Genomic DNA, 26,792 nt, shown 5'->3' with positions numbered 1-26,792 from the left:
ATACCCCATTCCTTGTCTCTGTGAGCTCGGCTACTTTAGCTTCGACATATGAGTGAGGATGTACGATAGTAAATTAGGCATATCCTTTATTCTGGCTAATGACCTGCAGCCCTGATTACTGGGTAGGGGTGAGGGCTGGTGCCTCAAAGTGCTGTACACACAAGCTAGTCCTTCTTCCTCAGGGAACATCTGGGTCCAGTGGCCGAGGAAATGAGGGACAGATGTCTTCATGCTCCGAATGTCACTCTCTGTTGTGTGTACCTGCAAAGGCAACTCTAGTTGTAAAGGCCCATCCTTCAGTCTCTCTTACCCTTCTTTTTTCCGTCTCTTTTTGGTCACTCCTTAATCTGAATGGGTTGAATGAACTTCCTGAAAAAATTTTTTAAAAACTTATTAAACCACCAAGAATTATTGGAATATGAAAGATATTCACAAAGGAAACAGTCATTGGTATTTCCTCTTTGCTGTGGTCATCACAACTATAACTGATTATTGATTGGATTTTCTGGTAACAGGTCAGGAAAAGCAAAAGCATAGCTTTGTGGTTTATTTTCCCTACTACATTTCCAGAAGTATACCCAATTCATTTACTCATGTATTTGGTAACATTTTTTTTTTTTTTATGGTGAAACTGTTAATGTGTCACTGTGTCAAGTACTGAAAAACAGGACATGGCCTTTGCCCTACAGATTATACAGTGCATGCCTGTAAGGTACAAAGCCATAGGAGTTTATCCCTCTGTTAATGATCAATGAGAAACCAGGCCAAAGACACCTCTCTGTCTGTTTTCTTCTTCTTCTTCTCTCTCTCCTTCTCTCTCAAGTGAATGAAACCACCTTTCCTTTTCTTAAAGGAGACACCTCTACTGCCAACATGAAGGAAGGAGTTCAGCCATGTCTTACCTACCTGGAGGGCATTTAGTTTGTGCCTTCAAAGTCAGCATTTTACTAGATTCTCATCAGTCTCCTGATGAGGATATTCCCATAACCTCTCTGGTCTCATGTACTGGCTTCTTGTTCTTTTTGATTAATTCCTTTCTGGGGACCCCAATCCCAGTAACTAGGCTTTTTCATTCCTTGCCTGGGATCTTAATTTTTTCCTATTTTTTAAGAATTATAATTCTGTTTCATTGTCACTATTCTTGTTAAGCTTAAGTCTTGTTCTTAAACTTCAGCCTCTGAAGCAAGGGAAACTTAACTTTTTTTTTTCTTCTGAGCCTTCCTTGTGCTGAATACTTGCCTTAGATGGGTTGTCTTGGTGGTGGTGGGGTGTTTCATAACATATTTCATCCTTTAGAAAAGTCTAGCATAAAAGCTATCAGTAGAGGACACATTTGTGGGCATTTGAAAGGATTCTCTAGTAAGCTTTGTACTTCTGTATTTTATAATTCACAGATGTATTGAGTCAGCTGTTCAGTTCCTTCCAGTTGAGGGACTGCTTATAAAAATCCCATCATTTTACTCCTGATTTTTTTTTCAATGACATAAAATAAGTCAAATTACTTTGAAACAAAGACCGTTGCTTGGGTGCTTTGGTAAAAACAAACAAACAAAAAAGTTATAAAACCTACTAGTTGTCAATTCTTGTTCAAAACGCAGGGAAAAGCAACTGTTTCCGAGCATGGAAGGTTGCAGGGATGTTAACCATGGAATGAGGAGGTGACAAAGAATGGGAGGGAGTAGTACATTCAGAAAGTCATTTACTTGCCCAGAGCAATGACACCTCCACCCTTCAAAGTTAAGATTTCCTTAGACAATGGATGGGAGTCATTGTGCAAATGGAGCTGAGAGTCAGAGCACCTCGTTTCCTGTGGTACTCAGTGACTTCTCTGTCCATCCATCCATCATGAGATTTCCTAACAACCCAGAGCCAGGATTTGTACAGGATCTGGAACTGTACTACAGTAATATCTTAAGCCCATGTCAGATAACCCAACTCACAAACTCAGAGGTCCCCAGTCTCAGGGAGGACTCAGGGGCTATCTCTTACATTCTCTGTCTACATCTTACCTGCTGCATTCTGGTCTTGCTCTGTCTGTGGTGCCCCATTCTCCTTGTTCTTTCCAGAGGGTGCAAAGACATTTCATTTCTGACCAAAAGGGTTCTCTCAGGGTTAGGGAGCTGCTAAAGGATGCTTTGCTTCTTTCTGTTCTGGGCCTGACTTGATTACTTCTCTTTTTTTTGGATGTATGGTATTTTTGCTATAAAAGAAGAGATAAAAGGGGAGCAGAGCGAGGCAAAGGGCTTGCCGAACATGCATGAAAACCTGAGTTTGGATTCTGAGCATCCATGTCAAAAGCCAGTGTGGGCCTGAAATCCCAGCACTGGGGAGGCAGAGACCGGACAGTCTCTAGGACTCACTGATAAGCTGGTTTAACCGAACTTCAGATCTCCAAACTCAGTGAAGGAAGCTGCTTCAAAAAAATAAGGTGGAAAGTGTCTGAGGATGACACCTCTGACCTCCACATGCACGCTCACAAATGTGTCAGAGTGAGGGAGGAGAGATAAGCCATCAAATCAAAGAACTGAAATTACACAGAATGCTGGCATGCCGCCCTTTCCTCTAGAAATGACAGTGACCAGAATGGAAATACTTTGAAATGCTTGTCCTAACTGGAGGTGAGCAAAGACCCCTAAAGAGATAGCTCCCCCACCCCCAACTGCTGGGACTCAGAGTGTACTAAGCTCCACTTGGTTCTACATGCAAGGGCAATGTCAGAGCAAGGAGTGAGACTCTGAGAAGTTGATCCTGTTATGCACTGTGTATGTTGACGGATCATCTAGCTCACACCTACCTCAGGGCAGGAGGGACCAAGTGCGATGCAGAGAAACCAGCTCGACTTTGCTGAGTGAGGCTGCTAGATGAAGCTTAAGACAAATACAAACAGAAGAGTCAGAATGCACAGCACAGCCCACAATCTGGAAAGTGCCCCCACCCTGCCCCTCCTGTACTCTTGCAGGGATCAACTGCTGTGAATAAATTAGGTAAGTTTCCGGCTTCTTATTCACATTTATCTCTAGATTAGAATATTTTCTTGTCATTTGAGGAAAGATTTTTATTTAATAAGTGATGTACTATGTTTTGGGGTTGTGTCCTTTGGAAAAACTAAAAGCATAGAGTAATAAGATTAATTATTATAGACTTCATCTAAGCTTCCTGTGTCTTAGTTACTGTTCTACTGTTATGAGGAGACACCATGACTGAGGCAACTTATAAAAGGAAGCATTTAATTGGAGCCTTGCTGGCAACTTGAGAGAGTCTATGGTCATCATGGCCAAAGTACATAGGCATGGGGCTGGAACAGTAGCTGAGAGCTTTTACATCCTGATTCGAAGGCAACAGACATGCAGCATGTCTGGCTTTCAGGCTATGCATAGCTTCCTGCAAGAAAAGGAGAAGCTGGACAGCAGAGGCTGAGTCCCAGTCTGTCTGTGCTGAATGCTGAGGAGACCCGAGGCCCTTCAGGCTGCAGCACAGCGCTTGAGTGATTTCCTGCCCCTATCCAGGCACATAGGACAATGAGCTTCACCTCCTGATGTTGGTGAACCAAGAACCACCCCCATTTCAGAACCAGGTGCTCCCAACCCACCTTCAGTTGACTCAGCAACAGGGGCCACGGCAGCAGCTGCAAATGTGATACATTTCCACTGTCATCATGGGTCACATATTCTCCCTCTGCATGTGCACCATAACCTTTCTAAAGCCCTCGCTCTCCCATCTTGCATCCTTTCCATCCCCACTCTTGGGCAGCCAGATGTCAAGGGCCAGGGAACTAAGAAAGTGGCAAATGGTTGGGCTGAAGCCACCAGCTAAGGCTCACAGTGGAGTCCAGAACACAGAGTGTGAAAAGCTTCAGTATCTGGGAGAGGCTACAGCTGAGGAGTCCGGTCTGCAGCCAGTAATATTTCTTATTTGACAGCCGTAAGGATTTAAATTTAGAGGTATCTTCATTCTATATAGATACATACTTTCATAAAATAGTTAATGGCCACTTGCATGATTTAAATCAATCAGTTGCCACTGAGTTTGAAGTTTATTATTAGTCTAGAAAGGGTACATTGCATTTGCTTCTGCTTGACCTGGTTTGTGTGATTCATATTTTTTTTTAATATAGAGGCTACAATGTCAGTCATAGAGACCCATGGGAGTAAAGATCAGACAAGATGAACACTAGGACTCACATTCATCCTGACATTTCATGCCCTAGAAAAACAGAAAAGCAGTAGCCTAACTTTTTCCCCAAGTAAAAGCTAATAACTGGGGAAGAGTGGAAGGTCTACTGGGAGAGGCTTGGCCACAAAGGCGGGTGCGATGCTTGGCAGTGAAGTTGACTCCTTAAGGCAGAAGATGGGGAAGAAGCAGAGTATGCTGTGCTCTCAATAATGGGAGGCAAGGACCGGGGCACTTGTTACAATAGTGAGGAGCTCAGGGGTGGGAGTCTCCAGGAAGCAGGAGGTATGGGATGGAGGTGCTGTTCAAACCAGCAGGCTGACTCTGGAAGGAGAAAGTATTTGGTGGTCTCTTAGTAAAGATGGCACATGATGCCTGAAATGAGCAGAGGCAGAGGGGCTTAGGCACCTTCTTCAAGGAGCTACAAAGGAGTCAACAAGACATGATTAGTCAGGCAAGAACACAGATCCTGCAAAGAGGCCAGGAGAACTACTACTCACCCATCTCTATGGCTCACAAGCTGTTGTCATTTGATTGAGCAATTCATTTCCATTGGAGGAACTTAGTCTTTTTACGATTAATTAAAAAATGGGCTAATTTGGACTCAGAACCACTCTCTAGTCAACCAGGGAAATTTTACAATCAGTGAAGCTCCAACTCACAGTTTTGGGTTGAACTTGTTGCCATTTCCCGGGAATGAGGTTGAAACCATTCGATACCTTTGAGCAAGGTGAACCTTAGGATAGCATGTTCACCTGGGAAGAAAGAAGGAAGCATATTAAAACTCTATGGCATCATCTGAAAAAAAACAAAACAAAACAAAAAACAAAAACAAAAACAAAACAAAAAAACCCCCAAAAAACAAAAATCAAAACAAAACCAAACAAAAATCTCAAGTAAGAAAGAACACTCTTGTTTAACATCCGCAAGTTATAGAATGTCAGTGATGGAACATTATTGAGCGCCAAGCCTTTGTATCTGTCTGGGGCTGAAAAAGGGAAGCAGAGCCCAGGACGCCTCAGCTCAGGTGACTCTCCAGGCTTGGGATCCTGACCTCAGAATTCAGAACCTTCTGCTGCCCTCTTCATAATGTTGCTACCAAATGAGACTAGAATTTGTTTCTCTGGAGTCCGGCTCTAAGAAATACAAGGAAGGTGGAGAGTTCTTCGCTACCACCAAGGCACGTGGTCTCAGAGCCACTCCTTTGCAAGGGAATTCTTTGCTGATCCTAACCACTTCTTTCTTTTCATTCACATCATTTCCTACCTCAGTCTCCACTCTTGTCTCTCATAGTTAAGATTTTGTTGGCTTTATTATAAGCATCTAGGAAGCATGTTCCTGGATATTTCTGTGAAGATGTTTTCGGAGATGTTTAGTCCGTGAGGAAAGACCTATGGGCTAGGATCCTGGACTGTATAAAGAAGAGGAAGTGAGCCGGGAGCTAGCATTCATCTCTCTGCTTCCTGAGGAAAATGCAGTGTGACCAGCTTCCTCCTGTTTCTGCTGATGTTCCCCTCCATGCTGGGTTGTAGCTCCTTGAAATGCAAGTGAAAACAAACCCTTCTTTTGGGTTGATTGTTGCCAGGTATTTGATCACAGATGCCTTCGCTGCTTTTTCTTTTGCTGTGATAAAATACCTAGACAAAATCAACTCAAGGGAGAAAGGGCTTATCCATCAAGAGTAGAAGCCTATTATAGCAAGGCAGTTAAGGTGGTAGAAACCCGAAGCAGCTGATCAGGACACATCCACAATTAGGAAACAGAGAGCCATGAGTGGGGGCTGTTGCCTAGATCCATTTCTCCATTCATCCAGTCTAGGCTCTCAGGCAAGAAATGGTGTCACCCTCATTGGGCAAGTATTTAAGTAATATAATCAAGACCATCCTCCACACACATGCTTAGAGGCTTGACTCTCAGGTGACACAATATTCTCTCAAGTTGACAATACCAACAATAAACACTCTATCCATTGTCAGCCTGACACCCAAACACCATTTTACAAAAAAATTACATTTTTATTTATCAATGTGTGTGTATGTATATATGTGCCACTTGCAGAAGTCAAAGACCCACTATGTGGGTTCCAGGGATCAGACTCAGGTCATCAGGCATCTTTACCAACTGAACCATCTCAGTGGCCCCAAGAACATCACTTTTAAACTATAACCTAATTCCTTTTCCCCATTGGCTCATAATCATTTTGTAGTATAAATGCATTTGGCTTAACATAAAAGTCCTCATAGTCACTAAAATTTTCAAGCTTTAAAAGCCCAGAGTATTAACTGTTGAGCTTCTATAAAAAACACAAGCAAATAAACAGCAGTAAAAACAGGGTCTTGAGAGCACTCTTAGCTCTTGCAGAAGACCTGGTTCAGTTCCTAGCACCCACACGGCAACTCACAACCATTTGTAACTCAAATTCCAGTGACTCTGACACCCTGTTCTCGCCTCCTGGGACACAAGACATGTACATGGTACACATATATACAAGGGTGCGAAACATTCATTTGCACAAAAGAAATAAAATTTAAAATTTCCTCTAAAATAAACAATGTACATACTTGCAATATATAATAGCACAGAGCAAACCTTCCTTCTTCAAAACTGATCTTTGATTTCCAGGCTCACCTGATCTACAATAGGCAGGATGAAGGCTACACAGAGAAACCCTGTCTTGAAAAAACAAAAAAACAATGCAAACAAACAAACCTGAAGAACTGGTGCATAGCAAGGAATAATGAGACCAAAGCCAACCCAAAATCCAGCAGGGAGAGGGCCAAATCCTGCAATTCTATATTTGGCATCTACGACTTGTAATAAAATTGACTGGACTTCCAAAGGGCTTAGGCAGGTCCACCATTTCTGCTCTGCTATCTGCAGAGCACTTAACCTCTTTCTTAGGCCAGCTCTACTCTCCCATAGCTCTTTTTGCTATCCCACAGTTCTGGCATCCAGTAGCTTAGGGTCTCCACAGCAGCTTAAATTCCACCTTCCCATCTTAACGCCGCAGCCTCTCAATGCCTCCTTGTAGGAACTCTGATCCTGAAAAGCCTTGACTGGCCTTAGCTGATCTCTGAAACCATGGAATAAGACTACACACCCCTCTCAATGGTGTGTCTTTCATGCCCCCAATGCATCCATATTGCTAGATGGACGACCCTGCCATGGTTTGCTGCCAGCTTGGGATAAAGTCTGGTCCCCTTAGAGCATGGTTGCAACAGCTTCTGCCCTCCTTTCAGACAAGCACACCCTTTCAGACAAGCTAGAGCCTTTGATGTGTGGGCCTCAGGATGGATACCTTTCCTATTGTCTCAGGGCAGCTCTCCTTGGTCCCTCCTTAACAATTACAGCTGTTTTCTAAGCACCAGTCGAAATGGTCTCTCGTCTTGAAGTGTCCTCTGCCAGACAAACCCATCCACTCTCTTTAAATCCAACGTCATTCAAAGTCTCAGGACAAGGGTAAAATGAAGCCATATCCGTTGTCAAAATATGCAAATAACAGACCCGTTCCTGTTAGAGTCCCCATCCCTTCTGATGAAGGCTAATGGCCTCTGCTCTCTTGTCGGTGCTCTTTAGAGGCAGAAAGCTCCTTAGCCTTTCCTTTCACAAGTTGCCAGAATAGTTGGGTGGATTCTTGACCTAAAGGCATTGCCCTCTTTATCTCACTGCAGCCCAGGCCTCCCTTTGGTCTCCTTTTCTCCTCTAGCACAAGACTTAGCTCCAACATTAAATTCCTGGGTGCCAAAATTTCCATGACCAAAAGCAATTGGAGGAGAAAAGGGTCTATTTCAGCTTACAATCCATCATGAAAGGAAGTGGGGGCAGGAACCTGGGAGACAAACTTGAAGAAGAGGCCATAAAAGGACAGTGCTTACTGGCTTTCTCAGCCTGCTTTCTTATACACCCCAGGACACCTGTCCAGAAGTGACTGCTCCTAGTTTAGTGTGCACTTTTAAATCAATCATTAATCAAGAAAATGTCCTACAGACACACCTACAGGCAATCCAAGAGAGGCATTTTCTCAATTGAGCTTTTCCCTGGTGACTCTAGCTTGTGTCAAGTCTGAGTAGGGTAGGGGGGCTCCTCTGTTCTGAGGAATAGGGGGAGGGGATGTGGGAGGGACGGTGGGACTAGGAGGATAAGAGGGAAGGTCCTATGACTGAGATGTAAATTGAATTAATTAATAAAAAAAAGATAAAAAAGATCTAACCAGCACAATGACCTTGTGCCAAGAAAGCGCTGCCTGTGGAAGAGAGGGCTAATGAGGTAGAATGCAGTGTGTGTGTGTTTGTGTGTGTGTTACTTTCCAATTGCTGTGATAAAACACCATGACCAAGGCAAGTTATAAAACGGTTTAATTAGGTCTTTGGCTTCAGAGTGTTAGAGTCTAACAGCAGGGTGAAGAAACTCCACTACACCCTAGTGACACGCCTCCTTCAACAAGGCCACGACTCCTAATTCTTTCCCCAAAAAACAATCCCACCAGTGGGGACCAAGCACTCAAAAAGATGAGCTTATGGGGGCTGGTCTCATTCAAACCCTCACACACTCACACCCACACATAAATGTTTTGTGACTATTTATGTTCTATAAATAAAGATTATTAAAACTATATCTCATTAGCATAATCATAGCACCCAGATATAACCCTACCGATACTTTTATGTTAATTTCTGCATTTCTCCTACATTTTCATAAATTATGTGTGTATACGTGTATGCATGAAAACAGGTACATTTATCACTGTGTATCTAGTTTTTAGCTGTTTCCTCACATAACTGTAAAATAGATACTTCCTGAATGGTAGGGTTTCCATGGTGATGGCTAGATGGGAGTCTCTTGAGCAGCAGCCAAAGAGGTTACTGCTGCCAGGTTTTCAGCTTGTGGGCCAGGACAGGTGTGTCCAGCCCCTACTAGGATTGTTTCGGATAACACTCCTGGTCACTAACATTGCACACTTCAGCACTAGTATTCCTATTTCTCAGATGGTCAACTTGAGACGATGACCACTACACTAGCCACTTCCCTCGTGCCCTTTAGGTCTTAGAGTTAGCTCTCCAGACCCATGTTCTCTCTTCGTGTGTCTCTGGCTGGAGAACTGGGGCTGTGGGCCTAGAGGGGACTTACCTCCACCCCACGGTGGGTACTTGTATGTAGTCTTGGAAGGAATTCTTCTGTCCTTAAATTTTTTCCCAGTGGACTCTATGTAAAAGCGTGTTGCCTTCCAATTACAAAACCTGTGGGAAGGAGGTCATCCAGTTACACAGAGAGGCTGGAACGAAGAACAGCTTGGGTGGGACCAGTCAATCTGGACTTTGGGGATGTCCAAGGGAGAGAGAGAGAGAGAGAGAGAGAGAGAGAGAGAGAGAGAGAGAGAACTCTGTCCCGGGAATGCTGCCTATCCAAGGACATTCTCCTTGTCCAGGCTTGGCTTCAGTGTAGGACTGACCTGAACATGACAGATGAGACTTCCTTCTGGAACCACAGTCCATGGGGTCTGTGAAGAGGCACTATGCCCAAGCCTGGGGTATTCTTAGCTGTGCCCATTTGAATGTCAGGTTATAGATAACCTCTGTCTAATCTCCTACTGATTCATACATGGTATTGATTTGGGTTTTCATGCTCCCCTTCCTTGATTCCTGCAGGCCTTGCCCTGCAAGATAACTGATTCCTCAGACTTGTGTACTTACTGTCACTGGAGAAATGTTGCTTCCCTGAATATCTTGAAACACTGCTTCCTCTTTGGTCTCTTCCTCTCAGGACTCCTTGGTTAGTAAGATTAGGTTTAGTTGTCTGTGCTTGAGCTCCCTTGGCTTGAGGTAGGCAGGGGTATGGCTCTTGCCTGCTCCCATCTCCCTGCTCACCAAAGGCCAGACTATTCTTTTGCAGTTGCTTTGCTCCAATATGCAAAGATGCATTGTTTATGGGGGTAAGAGACTGAAAGACTATAATCCTGGCTTAATCCCCTTCTAAGTGACTCTAGGCAAGTCCCTTAACAATTCTGAAGCTAGGTTTCCTCATGTGCAAAATAAGAGTAACAATACTTTGTCCCCGCCTTTTTCTCCTGACGCTGACAGTTCCTTTGCGATGAAACACTTTGTGCAATGCAAATATCAACAAGTATATAAGCAGGTAAAGTGTCAACTTCAGAACTCCCACAAAGCAAGTCTAATCTTTCGAAGGATGTCGTGGGGGCAGGGAAGCTGAGCACTGAGGCAACCAAGGAGAAGCATGTGTTATTGTAGAAGTTTCTGACCCTTTGGAAAGCCTCTGGATGAATTTATTTGTTTATTTATTTTCACTTGGAACTTTATAATTTTTTTTAATTTTAATTTTTATTAATTACAATTTATTCACTTTGTATCCCCCCTGTAGCTCCCTCCCTCCTCCCCTCCCAATACCACTCTCCCTCCCCCTTCTCCACCCATATCCCTCTTCCCTTTCTCTGCATCCTCTCCAAAATGTGTTGGAAATAACTTTTCTTAGGGATTGGACAATAAAAGTGAGTGACTGGTACACAACCTTTATAACTGTGTTTATTTATTAAATACTTTATTCTTATTTTAGGTGTAGGGGTGTTTTGATTGCATGTATGTCTGTGAACCTTGTGTATGCAATATCCTTGAAGCCAGAAGAGGCCATTAGATCCTCTGGAACTCAGTTACAGAAAGTAGTAAGCAGCCATGCTGGGAACTGAACCCAGGTCCTCTGGAGGATCAGTCAGTGCTCTCAATCACTGAACAATCCCTACAGATTTCATCATTCATTTATTTTTAATATTTCTTTTAATTTTTGAGACAATAATATAATTACATCATTCCCCCCTTCCTCTCTCCAAACTCTCCCATACATATATCTTTCCTTTCTCAATTCCAAATTCATGGCCTCTTTATTATTATTATTATTAATTGCAGTTATAAGCATATATGTATATACTCATATGTTATTAAATATAACTTATTCATTTTGTATAATATTACTTGTATGTATGTTTTCAGGGCTGATCATTTGGTACTGGATACCTGGATAATTAGTATTGATCTTTTCCCTGGGAAAGACTATTTCTCTTACTCTCAGTATTTCTTACAGGCCTGTAGTTCCTTGTGCAGGGCTGCAGCCTCTGTTCACTTTAGCTTGTCTGTTGGTGTGGTCCTTGTTCAGTTCATGTTTGAGCAAGTCATGATGGTGAGACTTTATGGGTACAGATTCTGATTTCTACTAGGAGACACAATCTCACAGAAAAGTATACCTTTATTTTCATGAAGGGCATATTTAAGCATTTCTTCCCCCCCCCCCCCCCCCGAGACAAGGTTTATTTGTGTAACAGGCCTGGCTGTCCTTGATTTTTAGACCACACTTGAACTCACAGAGATCTGCCTGCCTCTGTCTCCTGAGTGTTGGGATTAAAGGCCTGCACCACCACCACCCAGCCAAAAAAAAAAAAAAAAAAAAAAAAGATTGATTTCAGGTCTTCTACAAGTGCTCTTAACTCCTGAGCCATCTTTCCAGCCCCAGGCCACGTTTTTGTTTTTGTTTTTTAAAAGAAAAAGAGAAACCTAGTAGCCAGAGTCACAGTATGATATAAGCATTCCCATTAGGCTTCTGTAGAATTTTTTTTTTTTTTTTTTTTTTTTTTTTTTGCTAGCTATGGTGTCATTGAGGATGCACAGCACAAGGGAAACACAGAGAGAGCTCATAGAGAATTCCCGACTTGACAGTCAGCTGGTCAGCTGAGACATCTCAGGCCAGACTCCAAGCACAACTCCTGGCAGGACACAGGCACAGGTTGTGTTTGCTCTGCAGGTATTTTGTTCATTTAAGTTTTGAATTTTGGCCCACGTACGTTCCCTGCTATGCTTTCTTTACTACTTTTTCTTTTCTTTTCCTTTTTTTCTTTCCTTTCTTTTTTTTCTTTTCAAGACAGGGTTTCTTTGTGTAGTCTTGGCTATCCCAGAACTCACTTTGTAAACCAGGCTGGCCTTGACTCACAGAGATCCACCTGCCTCTGCCTCCTGAGTGCTAGGATTAAAGGCGTGTACCACCATTGTACTGCTTCCCTGCCATGTTTTCATTTTGATTTTGAGGTAATTGCTACATTTGTCAGTTGAATTTTGGGAGACAAATGACATAAAACTGAGCATCTGAGTTCTCTCCAAGTAACTGCGCCTCAGTGGTGACTGGACTGGATAGAATGGTAAACTGCTCTGGCCTGCTCCTCCCATGAGGTTCTTTATAATAAATAGTTTCTACGTTGATATACATAGTCCCTCAGGAACTTGGGTCTACCTCCTGCTTAGTGGGGAAGCCTGAGCTTAAGCACATCTGATGCCCTTGAACCAGGAAAGCCCAAGAAAAGGAGAGGCTTCACTCTTCTGTCTTTCCTGTAACTCAGGCTGGATGATGGAGTCTCGTGGTTAAGGTAAGAGCAGCCATCCTAGTGCCTTACAAAACCAGGAATTATGAGACACAGGAAGACAGACTACTGTTTGACTTGGTCATCAGTGAGTAAGAGGATATAAGTACCTTTTCCAGAAGTACATGATGACAGGGAAGATGGACATGATAGCCCCATGGAAGATGATCCGGTCTAGGTGGCCTTCTGAGATGAGAGCAAAGATGTTGTCCTTCTGGGACTCAGAGATGTTCACCTACCCATAGGGTGGACGTGTCACTGTTAGAAGCCCCAGGAAATGAAAATGATTCCTCCTGACCCCTAACATCCCCTGAAACGTGACCTCTACAGAAGACAGTTTGCTGCAGTTTTGCTAGGCAAAGGTCACCTTGTTTACCCAGAACTTAGGAGGCACCTGGTTAAGTCAATTTCAGGTTTTTTATCTGGGAAAGAGTCAAGGTGGAGCTGGAGATCCCTTACCCTCAGCTTTGGGGGAACATCAGAAACCAGGAAAAGCTTTAAAATAATGTTCAGTTTATTCCGCAACAGGATAATGTCATTCTCGCTGTACATTCTGTTGACCTGCAGCATGTGAGCCGAACTCACCATGTTATTAAATCTACAAAAGAGACGTACATCAGAAATGAACAAGAGAAGACAGATATAGGGGCTGGAGAGATGGCCTGGCTCAAACCTATTTCTAGCAAGAAAAGGACAGGGCCAGATTCTGAGCCAGACTGTGCTGTCATCCACTGAATCTCAAGTCTCCCAGTTCCCACCTCCACTCCTTCTTTATCCCATGGTCTCCTCATAGCCCTGAGGAAAGTCTCACTCAGGACTAATCCTAGAATTTCCCGGCTCTCCTGCTTTTTGCCCATCTGTGCAGGCTGGAGGTGCAGGTGGATTCCCCTCATGTGGAGCAACTGTAGGCAATGGCATAGACAGAACCTCAGAGGTGATGGAGAGCCACTGGGGCATTCTCAGCAGGAGAGTAATAATTGATTTCATGCATTGGTGTCTCTGGTTGCTCTACAACAGTGGTTCCCAAACTGCCTAATGCTGAGACCCTGAAATACGATCCCTCCTGTTATAGTGACCTCAAACCATAAACTTATTTTGTTGCTGCCCCATAACTGTAATTTTCTAATGTAATGTAATGTGAGGTAAACATCTGATGTATAGGATATCTGATACACGAATCCTGGGGGGTTTGTCATGAACCACAGGTTAAGAACCACTGCTGTGCAGAGACTAGTTTGCAGAAATAGTTTCCAAGAAAGCAAAGAGGGAGGATGGGGGAGACAGTGGGAGAGGCAGCAGAGGCAGCTGTGTCCTGGCTGCTGTCTCTCTTTCCACTGCCCATGATTTCCCTTATCAACCTTGTTATCTTGTTAACCCCACTCATCTTCAAAGTTCAGCCTGTTTCTTGGCTCCATGGTGGGGGCTAGCTTGGACTGGAGACTGCTGGCAGGGCCTGATGAGGAGATTGGACTTTTTACCCCTCACCTAGTCATAGTCCTGCCAGACAAGGCTCATACATGGACTGGCACCAGGGCTTCAGGACTGGGAGGGTGTAGTCCAGGATCTGGCGCTTGACATGTCTCCTGTATGTATGTAGTCAAATGTTCCAGAGACCGAGATGTGAACTGCTTTGTTAGCTATCCCAGAATGTATTCTGCTAAAGGGAAATGAGATATTCTGAGCTCCCTGTCATTCTGTTTTTTGATGATCTTTGCCGATTTGTTTTCTTGCTTCCCCATTTTGGAGGAATAAAAAGAACTATTAATAAAGCTGCTGACTCAGGTCAGCCTCTGCAGTTTCCCTGAGCCCATCTTTTGGTCTTTCCTTTTATTACATCATTATTTCTTTTTCATCCCCGGTCCTACCCCTTGGAACCCTGTATGGAACCCCGACACCTCTAGGGCAGGTCAGCTCCAGGACCAAGGTATCAGGCTTGAGGACTCATAGTTGTTTCAATTGTATTTCCTGTGCCAAATTTTACCTAGCACCTGTCATCACAAGAGACTTTCTCACCTTTTATGTGTGTCTTGTTTTGCATTCTTAGTCTGGGGCTGATAGAGATATGTCTATAAAGACAGAGGCTGTGCTCAATAAGGAGGAGGGGATCAGTGAATAAGTTTAGGACTGAGCTAAGTCCCTCCATGGAGTGCAACGGGGTCAAACTCCTCTGATGTGAGGATACTGGACATTCTGAGAATCACATTAGCTTGTGTCCCTGGCATGATGAGCACAGACTGGTGGGCTATCTTTACTTCACTCTTAGACTTCTCCCAGTGGAGATGTTTTCCAGGAGTTACTAAATTTTTTTTTCAAATATTTTTCTCTAAGTTTTAACTCATTCATATGACAGAACAGAATCTAAAATCTAAAAAGAAAAAAATATTGTTTCTAGGAAAATAAACTAGACCAGGGCATGCTGGCATACACCTGGAATTGCAATCTGGGCAATCCAAGAAGCAGGAGAATTTAGCCTAGACTACATAGTCATACCCCTCTCAGAGGGAGGAGAAAAGGAGAACTCTGAAATGTTGTAATAAAGACAAGTATTGTAGTTTAAAAACAAAACCAACCAACCAACCAACTAGCTAACCAAACAACCAAACAAAAACCCTATTCAGTTAGGTACAGCAAAGAAATTTAAATCATTGAGAAAGTGAGCATGAAAGACAGGATTTGGCCAGGAACATAACCCATTTCTTCAGCTTTGGTCTTGTGTGGGTTTGGCCCGGCATGACATCCCACCCCTACAAAATACATTCATAAACAAATAAAATCCAAAAACCGTAAGTTGCTTGGAGTGTTTCACATTTTTACACTTTTGGTGGTAAACCTAGCCTTTAAAGGCTGAGCCAGCTCTCTAGCCCTTGCTCCACTTAAAAAAAATAAAAATTGAAATTAGAGTTGGTTGACAGTATTTGGAGCATAATTTAGAGTTTATACAAGAAAAATGTATAAAACTCCAATTAGCAGGTTGACTTTACATTTGAGATTTGGCAGGTGAATGTGCATTAGCATATCTGACACACACACACCTCTTCTGACGGTCTGCTTTTAAGTGAAAAACCATTGGTCTATGGGTATTACATGAGACAGCATCTTACATATTTGTAAATGGAGAAAAAAATCCATTTGCTGGCAATAAGTAAGTGTATTGCAGCCTTGGGATCTCCGGGATATTGAAGAGAGACCCTCGGGGTCCAAGGAAGGGTGGGAATGATAGGGTGACAGAGTCCGGGACAGTTTCAGGACTGTCTTCTTCGCTAGAGCTAAATCCTTGTGCTTCTCACACATCAATCCCTATGGCTCCATATGTCGAGTCAACTTTTGATAGGAGGTGTGCCTGTGTATGTGTGTGCGTGTGTGTGTGTAGGTCAGGGAGAAAGAACTAGTGACTTCCTCAATCACCCTCTGCCTTACGTTTTGATGAAATCTCTCACTGAACCTGCAGCTCACCTTGGGCTAGGGTGCCTAGTCAGTAAACTCGGGCCTCTTGTCTTCTTGGTGCTAGAATTCCAGATGAGCACTGCTGTGCCCGGCTTTCTCTCACCCCACCCAATAGGTACAGGGATGGATTTTAGGTCCTCATGCTTGAGAGGCATCTCCCCAGCCCCTGCTGGGAAGTTTTACGTGTGAAAGGCACAAGAGGGAAGAAAGATGGGAACTTACTTCTCCATTTCAGAAAAGAAATATAGATCATTAACGACAAAGTTGACAATGATAACTCGGTGGCCAAATATCCGGCGTTTTACAAGGACTATTTCTCCATTGTCTTGATCTGTGCTCCGGGGACCGGGGGATATGGGGGTATGGCGTGAAGTTGAGCTAGGTGATGCAGCGTAATCTAGCAGAGAAACGACAAGAAATTACAGTCTGGCTTAATCAAATTTCTCTCAGGTCTAAAATCTCTCACGCTAAGCTTGGCCATCGTGGACTCGTGTTTGGTACTTACTGAAAGCACCACGTTTCTTACTCAGGCTTACTCAGACTCAGTTCCTATGTCTATCACAGCCTCTTATTCAGGACAGCCTCTTACTCAGACTTGAACAACTGCTGAAGAAGGCACCTGCTCAGGTATGTGACAACATTCATATTAAAAGATAATTAAATAACCAATTAATCACAAGAGCAGTTGAGGGCTGAAGGATGTTTTCATGGCACTTGCCTAACAGAAACAATCACAGCTGTGGCCATGCTAATCCATAAGGCTTCCTGCAGAGACAGTGGAAACTGCACTGAAAGACTCCACTTTTCAAATGGGAGTGTGGTTCTGGTCAATAGCCACTCAAGGTTTATCAGGGAGGAATCAAGGTTTATCATCTAGGAGGAAATTTGAAAAATAACAAACGTCAAAACTAAGGGAAAGTTTGTTAAAGGGAAGGAGAATGGAAAGCTAAAGCAGATGTAAGGCTCCAGGGGGTCATGGAGACAGATGGTGGGGGTTAGGTGTCTATGGGAGAGTCATTCACACCTTGCATGGGCAGACTGATAGACAACAGCATGGTGGGAACTCCGAGCACCTCAGGCCATGATGTCACATGATGTGGTAGGCACTTTAAGGAGAGTTACGGGTAAGGTTAGAGTTTAAAAAAAATACATCATAATCTAGGTTGGTGAGAATATGAAGACTCAAACCCTGATTTATAGTCTCAGCAGATATACAAATTAGTGCAACAGTTCTGGAGAACCAAATTTAATTATAGCAACTTTAAGGCATTTCTCCCGTAGAAACATGGTATGTTTGAGTGAATAACCGGGAAGTTCAGAGAGATGCAATCCGCCATTGCCAGTCTCTTCCACGCCATCTCAGGTGCGGTCCTCCTCTCATCTCCAGGCCAAGCATTCTGCCTGAATATTGCTAAGTGTAGCTCAAAGACACCCAAGTTGTCCCCTCACTTAGCTTCACAGCAGCTCAGTGAGGTGAGAGTGGCTATTCCCATTCTGTGGAATGAGGAAATGGAAGCCCATAGTCACTCATTCAAGCAAAAGCAGTAGGGTCTGATCTAACATCTGTGGTTACAGTTTCTGTAGAAAAGCTGTAGGTCAGAAGGGCAGGGCCCTGTCTGTATAGTTACCATGGAAACCTCAGCATCTCTTGAAGTGAGCGCTCTGAAACATTCTCAGCCATGGCCATGAATGAAGGAATTGATGAAGCAGTTGAATAAATCTGTACAGCAGACTCAATGCTAGTCAGAAGCTGGACAGAGGTATATGTGCACTGATAGAAAGTGAAGTTCAACCTATGTTAAGGAAAACGGTAAGCTATAAATGGAAAGTATGGAGATTTTGTGTGTGAGCGTGTGTAATCAGAATGTAGGCTTCAAAGCATTGTCAGTGTTATCTCTAAAGATTTTCATTTGTGTCCTACATGTTCTTCTAGTTTTGCTGGCTCTTTATGCATAGCATGTATTGCTTATGTAGCTGGGAAAAATTTAAAGATATTTTTAAAAACATCACAGTAAACAACATAAAGAAACCATTTTGTAAAACTTGAGTCCTCTTCGATAAGACAGCCATGCTATAGTGAATGGCCTCACATTCATGAACATATGAGCAATACAAATTGGACTTGGTGGGTGGTAAAAACACAAAATACATGAAGTTGGGAGGGGTACATAAGGGGGGGAGTTTATCGGAGAGGAATTAACAAAAGGCTAATGATCAAAATATAATGTACATGCCAGATAGTGGCGCACGCCTGTAATCCCAGCACTCGGAAAGGCAGAGGCAGGTGGATCTCTGTCAGCTTGAGGCCAGCCTAGTCTACAAAGTGAGACCAGGACAGTCAAGGCTATACAGAGAAACCCTGTCTCAAAAACCCTGGTCACCTGCAGTTCTTGTTTACTGTGGCTGGTGCAGGCCTGGCTCAAAGCAAGTAGCTGACGTGGGCTGACCATCATGGCGGGGAAGTGACTCACTCTCTTTGGTGTTGTACATCTCCATGTGGAGGAAATCTAGAAACTGTTGGCGTTTCTTGTGACTGGACATGAATCTGCGGTAACTGCAAAAGCTCTTGACAAAGCTGATCATTTTTGTCCACCCTGTCCTCTGGGGAAGCAAGAGGATGTCCATTAGCATGGCTGCTATCCACCAAGAACTGATTGTGGGCCACAAACCTGCTATTTGTTATGTTTAAAATCGTCACTTCTACAAAGGAATACTTTTGTGCTCCTATTTCAAGGGTGAGGAAACTCAAGTCAGCCTGCCTCAGATTAAGCAGTTGATGAGTAGAAGAATCTAGCTCCAGTCATCACAGAACCTTTGCTTAAACTCCTTCTACCATGCTGCCTTCCAGCAGTGAGGGTCTGCACTCAGGGTAGGAAGGAACAGAGGACAAGTTGCTGCTCATAAGAAGGAAACAATGGCTCAGCAGATCTTAAAACGTTAAAGAAATAGAGAAAGGACCTTTCTTAACCTTTAAGAAAAAATTTCCAGGCCAGGTGCGGTGGTGCATGCCTTTGATCCCAGCACTCAGGGAAGCAAAGGCAGGCAGACTGCTCTGAGTTTGAGGCCAGCCCGGACTACAAAGAAAGTCTAGGACAGCTATGGCTACACAGAGAAACGTTGTCTTGAAAAACAAAGAAAAAAAAGAAAAAGAAAAATTTACTGGTACCCATTCCCACACTCCTGCCCCTTCCCACATAGAAGCAAATGCATTCTGCTTCTGCATTCCTTTAGTAGGTGCTGGGAGGCCGTTTTCTGGATCATTTGCCTCCAGAACACATTGAACCCGAAAGCATCTTTTTAATGAAAGTGTTCACTTCTTTACCCCAGTTCGCTGAGAGGGAGGGTCAGTGCAAATGTGCTTTTAGGGGGTCAGTCGTGAAGTGCTAAAATGTACTGGATTTGGGGGGCTGGACACTTTTAGGGTACAGCCTAGCTTCTCCAAAGATGTGTAATTTGGGTCAATTTTACTTGATCTGTGCCTTTACATAAGATGAAAACAACAGCCTTCAGGGTTGTTGGTGAGCCTTAGAATGTGTGTATCATGTAGTGTGTGGCAGGCAGTAAGTATATCCTGGTCCCCTTTTATCTGACCTGGAGAAGCTGAAACTACAACAAAGCTATCTGGTTTACCACACATATTCTTTCAAATATCCAATTGTCCACTGTGCCGTGCCAGATTTGGCTTATAAGCAGAGAGAATAGAAAGGGGGAAAGCCAGCACATTTTCATGTTTTACAGTATTGGGCTTAAATCTTATTTTCAGATACATCTTAACCTAATCTTGGGAATCTGATAGAATTGGTTTCAACCTTTTCTGTCTAACCAACTCACACAGAGTGTGACGTTCCTTAAAGGAACATGTATGCTTTTTCAAACCACATGAAAAGACTTCTCTGAGTACCATTCCTGTCTCTTCCCCCCTCCTTTCTCTCTTTTTACAGGACAAAGAATAAACACAATGTGTCAATGTCAATGAAAATTGGCTTTGCCTTTTTGGGATTTGCTGGTCTGTGGGGGGACTTATTCCAGGCCTGCCTTTTGTCATACTGTAAGGTGAGGCTTCCGTTGCCAGTGATTGGATGTGTAACCCAGTGTAATCAATCTAATCTCGGTGTAGAAAGATTAGCAAAACAATTTGGCTTGATGGCCAATCCACCCTTTGAATAAGCATAAGCAGCAAAAACGCTGACAAAACTGTACATCTTTGTATATCTAACTCTTGTTCCTATCACTTGGTTGGTACCAGAGAGAGCCAAATGGAAAGGGATTTCTCTGCATAGTTTTTCTGAGCCTCAGATTATCCTTTTTGTAAAATGGCGCTTAAAACATAACTCCCACGCCCAAGAGTACTTCTTTCAGTGATATATGAAGTGGCCCTAATTGGGATAATCTTTTGTACAATTGATGGTGCCTGGACAATGGCTTTCCTGTCTGTAAGGTCCTTCCCTCTTCCTCCTCACTGACCTGAGCGTCCTGTATGTACTTTGTTGTCTTTGAGGACTTCCTAGAGATATACTGCAAATCGGGGTCGATTTCCATAGGACGTGGTGGGAACAATTCTTGGTAGTCTTTAAACCTACCAGAAAGGAGATGGAGAATATCAAACAAGACAAAACCACGGCGCACAAAACGTAACAAGGTAGCCTTGTTCCAAGTCAGCCTCGGAAGGAGTCAGAGTGGGAATGGCGAGACACCCAAAAGCCCTCCTCTTGCTGTCTCAATTATATAAAGTCAGCCTGTCTTTTTTTCTCCATGCTGTATTCCTCCTCAGTCTGTGTGCTGCCTGTGTGTGTGTGTTTCTGTGTGTGTGCTTATGTGGGTACATGTGTGTGTTTGTGTACGTGTTTATATGTATGTGTTTGTATGTCTATATTTGTGTATATGTGTCTGTGTTTGTATGTGGGGTATATGCGTGTTTGTGTGTGTGTGTGTGTGTTGCCAACACAGGAGATTTCAGAGTAAGTTTGGTGTTTCTTTTGGAGGAGGGCTCTGGCATACACGATGAGGACCGGGAGAACTTTGCTTCATGCGGTTTTTCAAAGCCAGGAGGCAACTCCAGGGCGAGCCCCACCTTCCCCGAGTGTGCTTACCACTTTTGATCCAGAGCTCTCATGACGTAATTCTGGAGCATCAGCAGTGTGGTGGTGGTGATGTGCCTCATGTGAGCGACTTCTTTGATCAGAGGAGCGTCGCACTGCAGCATTTCTTCTAGATAACCAGAGACAAGGAGGGAGCGGGGAGTTGTTGCTGTCTGTTGCTTGGCGGTTTCACGTGAGAGTCTCATGACCCTCTGTTTTCACTCTGGTGAAATGCTCACTATAAGCATTCGACAATTTGCAAATATTTTACATGTTATGGGGGATTGTTAGTTTTTGTAGACAAAACACTGTCTTTCTTAGCCCCATTTCAAAGATGAAAGCTTAAAAGAAAATAAAATCTTTAAAAAATTTTTTTTAATTCTTTTCTGTAGCTGGGGTGAAAACTTTCAGTTTAGAAAGAGGCTTAGGAGGAAAGGAGCAAAACGAAATCTTTGGGTGCAGAAGGTGATACAATGCTGAGAGCATCACAGCGCTCCTGGGTTCAGAGAGAGCGTGTTTGTTAAGGAGACTTGAAAAAGCATGGAGGGAGGAGGTGGAGGGCATCTGGGTGCTCCTTTCTCTGTGAGACTCTCAAGAATGATGTAGAGAACTCATTCTGAAACTCAGCAAAAAAAAAAAAAAAACAGGTCTTGTATGTGGCAATGCATTATGCTAAAAGTGTCTCTTACATCCTAAAAGACTGGAACTTCGGGTGGACCTCACAGCCAGAGTTAATAATGTACCTTGAGGTCACTTAAGGCATAAGACTGCTACCGCTGTGTCCTTAGGCTGTTTAACCTGCCTTTAAGAGAACACTGTAACAACTAACCTTCCTTGCCTTAGAATTCCCATGTAATTAATTAATTAACAACCAAAGTTAATACACAGCTGCAATCTTACATTATGTACCCTTCCATGCCCCTGTCCCAAGATGAATGTATGTGTGTGTAGGCTATGAAAATCATTTGCTGAGTACAGAAAATAGGATCAAATCAGCTTTATAAAATGAATGTCCACCCACAATAAATGTTGGAGCAATGTATGAATATTGCTTGATAGCATTGGTTTGTTTGTTATCTGGGTCAGCTGGGATCAGCTGGAACCAGTGACCTCATCCCTTGTAATTTTGTTAAAGATTTCTGTACAGTATCTCATTCTTCCTCGTGTGCTGCTTTCTGTGCTATTCCATAAGAGAGAGCAGAGCCCTTTGCCATACACAGGACATACATAGTAGCACACCAGACACAGGGACGGCATTCAAGCTGACACAGGTTCAGACTCATACCACAGACAAAGGATGGTGGGAAGTGCAGAGGAGGGCCAGGGAGGAGTAGAGATTGTCAATCTGGGCTCCCTCTCATTTAAGTTACACCAAGGGGAAGCGCTCCATCATTTCTCATAACTGCATTAGTGTGACACGGATGCACTATTGGTGAGTTTACCGTTACTGAATTCCAGCTGCACCTACAAACTGGCAGGCTAAGCTGTGCCATGTCTGTCCACCCTAGCACATGGCAGGCAGGATCAGGAAGTTCCAGGGTTTAAGGCTAGTCTGGAATATGTGGCAGGAATGTGTTTCAAAACAGAACAAACAAATGAACTAGAGAGACTTGTTACTTTTGAACTTTTCCTGTTTGTGTATTTATATGCTTGACTTGGATAAACAAAACAAACAAAACGAAGCAAACAAACAAGTGAGGAAAAAATAAAAAACACCAGACAAATGAGCTTTTTCTTGCCTATGTAAACTCTGCCCGCTCCCCGGTGACAGACAGGAAGCTCAGCCCCCTCTACAGCTTGAGGGGGCACTGTGTTTGTGTCCTTCCCCCCCCCCCCTTGCTAGAATTTTGAGCTAATACTTTACTTGCAACCTCCAGCTAAGATGCACTTCCATGGGCTAAGTTTACCACCCCCTTAGACAGGGAAACAAGACAACATATATGAACAGTTGTCAGACACAGCATTCTCCACTCAGTTTAACTCTTCCCACTGGGGGTGGAGAGAATCGCCCATTTGCTTAAAGCTAGCCTCATGCTCATCGATTTGATGATTAACTAACTGGAATTCGCATTAAAGTACAAACAAATCAAATAAGTTAGTTAACTTCAATGCGATGTACTTTCTTTGTTCAGAAAATGTAGCTCTTTATTCCTACCTTACAGGGATTAAGGTTTGATTTCCAACATTAAATGAAATGAATGAGCATGTATATGAATTTATCTCATGAGTGGTTCCTTTCACCAATATTATGGCTTTGGGCCTACTATTTATTCTCAGCATTTATCCTCACAGGCTTGATATTGCTCCCATGTGGTTATTCCCCTCCTCTGTTCACTCTATGGGTTTTTATAGAGTCAGATTATTTCCCCCACTTTTTCTCCCAAGAAACTGAAGCAAGAATCAGGAGAAAAAGAGACACACCAGGAGGGAGCCTGCCGTGGAAGTAAGTCTTGATTATATTATCCAAAGCTGACTTGTAAGATTTTTCATTGGTCTCCATCAAGACCTTCTGTAAAGTTACCAAGAATTGCAATGGGCTTTCAGCATTCCGTTCTTTGAGGAAATGCCTGAAGTACTCAAGGTGCTGAGTATTTAGGAGGACCTCTGTCATATTCCTGAAAAACAGAGCATGGGATTGTTGGTAGAAGGGAAAGGATAATGACCGCAGAGACTGTTCTGAGAAAGGAATGGAGAAGGGCATGGGTCACAGTGCACCTCCAGGCCTGTGAGGCCCTCTGCTTCCGGAGTGCTGGGATTAAAGGTGCCTGCCATCACCATACCTGGCTGCCCCTTGAATGGAGTTAACTCTAATGTCCTACCCACAGTCCTCTCTTCTTTTCTCTCACAGTCTTGCCTGAGTAGGCTGTAGGTGAAACTCCCTCTGGGGTTTCACCTTTATTGGCACGCTGCAACTGTATCTGTAGTTGCTCTGATCTCCAATTTTAACTGTCCACTTAATCTCATTTTATGACAGTTATTATTCAAAGCTCTCTGTATATAACCAGTTTTTGACCAATTTACCCATCTCCTTTATGTGCCTTTATGGTTGATAATAGCCGTAGGTTTTTGATAGATATCCTTTATATCAGGATGAGATAGCTTTTTTCTATTCTCATTTTGAAAGTTTTTTTTTAATCATGAATACTTAGTGTATGAAACTTTGTATGAATTTAGATAATCATGTAAATTTTCTACCTCATTTATTTAATATGGCATATGTGGTGGTTAATCTTGGTTATTGAATTGGTTGGATCTGGAATTAACTAAAAGGTAAGCCACTGGACCCTCCTGTGAGAGGTTTTCTTGATCAGACTGTTTGAAGCAGAAAGGCCTATTTCTAATAAACTGGTACTTTTCTTTGTCAGCCCAGATAAAAGGGAAACAAAAGAAAATTTTTGTTTTTGCCTACTTGCTTTCACTCTCACTGGCAAATTCATCTATCCAGCTGCTGCTGCATTTCTTTATTGATGTTGAAAATTAGCTTCTTTGGGTTTATAACTAAGTGAGGACCAGTGAGTGACTCTTCAGGAATCCTCTTGGTCTTCAATACCATACTGGGACTCCTGAGGCACACAGACTCATGAACTGAACAACTACTGGGTTCTCTACCTCTCCAGTATGAGATGGCCATTGCTAGACTACTCCAACTAGACTGTATAAGACAATCTAATAAAAAAAAATCTCCTTTTAGTTTATACTCATTCTATTGCCTCTGTTATTCTAGAGAAGCACAACTAATACAAAATGTTATTTTGATTTTGGGGTGTTAACCTAATTTTGTATTCGTTAGACAAATTCTAACTGTTTATGCTACATGATGGTTTTGCTGTCATTGCTGTTATTGGATTAGTTTGCTATTCATTAAGGAGCTATGTGTCCATATTCTAAGGGAAGTTAGCAGTCTGTGGTTCTGATGATGCCTCTGTTGGGGGAATCAAGATGATACTGGCCTCATAGAATAAGGAAGAGCTTCTTCTATTTTCTCAAAGAGCAATTGTAATGTAGGTCTGTCTTTGCTTTAAATATCTACCAGAATTATCCAGTAAGACTGCCCATGGTATGCTATATGAAAAAAATTAAATTATTAATCATCTACCACTGCTTTGTTTTGTTTTTGTTTTATTTATTTGTTTGTTTGTTTGTTGCGAGGCTGGGTCTCTGTAGCCCTGGCTGCCCTGGAAATTGCCTTGTGGACCAGGCTGGCCTTGAACTCCCAGAGATCTGCCTGTCTCTGCCTCCCAAATGCTGGGATTAAAGGTGTGGATCATTATACCTGGCAAGAACACGACTTTTTGATGCTGCTTGAAGGAGACCCAGTTTTTATCACTACTTTTTTGGATATTTTGATTTTGTTGTTGTTTCTATAGATTTACCAACACTTTCAACTTGTCTTAGAGTTAGCTTTTAGAAATCTGGGCATTTCAAGAAATTTATTACATTAAGTTGTTGAATTTCATCTTTATATTTCCTAAGAATTTCAATGTCTATATGTTATTTTTTTTTCAATCCTGATTTTTAAGCAAGATTTAAACTGTAATTATTTTTGTGTGTTTGTATGCTTGTGTGTCTGTCTTTCTATATTGAGTGTTTTATGGTCCACATACAGAAGTTAAAGGATAACTATTGGGCATTGGCTCCTCCTACTGTGTGGGTTCTAGACCTCCAGACTAGATAATGTATATGGAGCCATCTTATAGTTCCTGGCTCTTCTTTCAGATTAAATCTGCTGATTCTGTCTAGCAAGCTTTTCATCCAGTTGTTATGCTTTTCTACCCCAGATCTGGTTGGTTTTATAATTTGCCACATTTTTTTTTTTTAATTTTCTCTAGTTGGTTAGTGATTGCTATCACACATTCCTTCAACTCTTTATACATAATTTCCTTGACTTTGCTGAAGAGTTTCTTAGATGTTTTGGTAAATCCAAATAGGAGTAATCTCAGGCCCAGTTTCTTTCTGCTGCCTGCACCATCCATAGGCTGTGTGTGTGTCCTGTATTTTTATTTTTTGTAGGACTATCGTAGCAACCCTGGAGTTGGGGTATATCCTCACTCTTCACTCTCCATTCTCCACAGTTGCTGCTGTTGATGGGTTTTGTTTGCTTTTTTTTTTTTCAGTTTGTTTTTCTTTAACTGACTTACTGGGGTAATTCTAGGGAGCACTGCACCACACAAGGTGTTTTCACAAGATGTCTTGCTCTGCTTCTTCTTAAATATTTTTAATTATTTGATTTGATTTGAAACTTTATAATAAAAAGGACATACACTTTAAAAAAAACCCCATACATTGAAATTAACCAGATCCAAAGACTATATATATAACACAGTGAACTTCTATACGGCTCAAGAATTCAAAACAGAAGCTGTGGAACTTCACATTGCATTTTATACTTCTACTATTGAATATGTCTATGCGATTGTCCGCCACAAAAATTGAAAACATATATTTAAAGATATATTTATTGTTGCTTTATATGTATGAGTGCTTTTCCTGCTTGTCTGTGTAACATGTATAGGCCTGGTGCCTGCAAAGGCCAGAATAAGGTGTTGGAGTTGGTGGCTGTATGCATCATACTGGTGCTAGGAACTGAACTCAGGTCCTCGGCAAAAGCAGCAAGCTCTCTTAACCACTGAGCCATCTCTCAAGGCCCCTTCTTTTCATTTTTAATTATCATTTTAAGGCCTTATTGG

The 26,792-nt window shown here is 42.6% G+C and overlaps 1 protein-coding gene across 1 annotated transcript in view; it reads right to left on the bottom strand.

The window, feature by feature from the left end:
- Window positions 1–2,790: 2,790 nt before the first annotated feature.
- The window catches only part of Rgsl1 (regulator of G protein signaling like 1), a 54,674-nt gene continuing 30,672 nt past the window's right edge, over window positions 2,791–26,792 (bottom strand). The window contains exons 12-21 of the mRNA XM_055624396.1: window positions 23,527–23,720; window positions 21,118–21,235; window positions 20,492–20,603; window positions 18,499–18,628; window positions 16,250–16,424; window positions 13,043–13,181; window positions 12,694–12,818; window positions 9,298–9,407; window positions 4,833–4,925; window positions 2,791–2,867 (exon numbers count right to left, since the gene is read on the bottom strand). Of these exons, the coding sequence (XP_055480371.1) occupies window positions 2,791–2,867; window positions 4,833–4,925; window positions 9,298–9,407; window positions 12,694–12,818; window positions 13,043–13,181; window positions 16,250–16,424; window positions 18,499–18,628; window positions 20,492–20,603; window positions 21,118–21,235; window positions 23,527–23,720 (1,273 nt within the window). The remainder of the gene's footprint in view (window positions 2,868–4,832; window positions 4,926–9,297; window positions 9,408–12,693; window positions 12,819–13,042; window positions 13,182–16,249; window positions 16,425–18,498; window positions 18,629–20,491; window positions 20,604–21,117; window positions 21,236–23,526; window positions 23,721–26,792) is intronic.

This window comes from Psammomys obesus, unplaced genomic scaffold (genome assembly GCF_907164565.1).
Source record: "Psammomys obesus unplaced genomic scaffold, mPsaObe1.curated_primary_1811, whole genome shotgun sequence".
Taxonomy (NCBI): Eukaryota; Metazoa; Chordata; class Mammalia; order Rodentia; family Muridae; genus Psammomys; species Psammomys obesus.
Note: the sequence above shows the minus strand (reverse complement) of the source record. Positions and strands in the feature narration are given on the sequence as shown.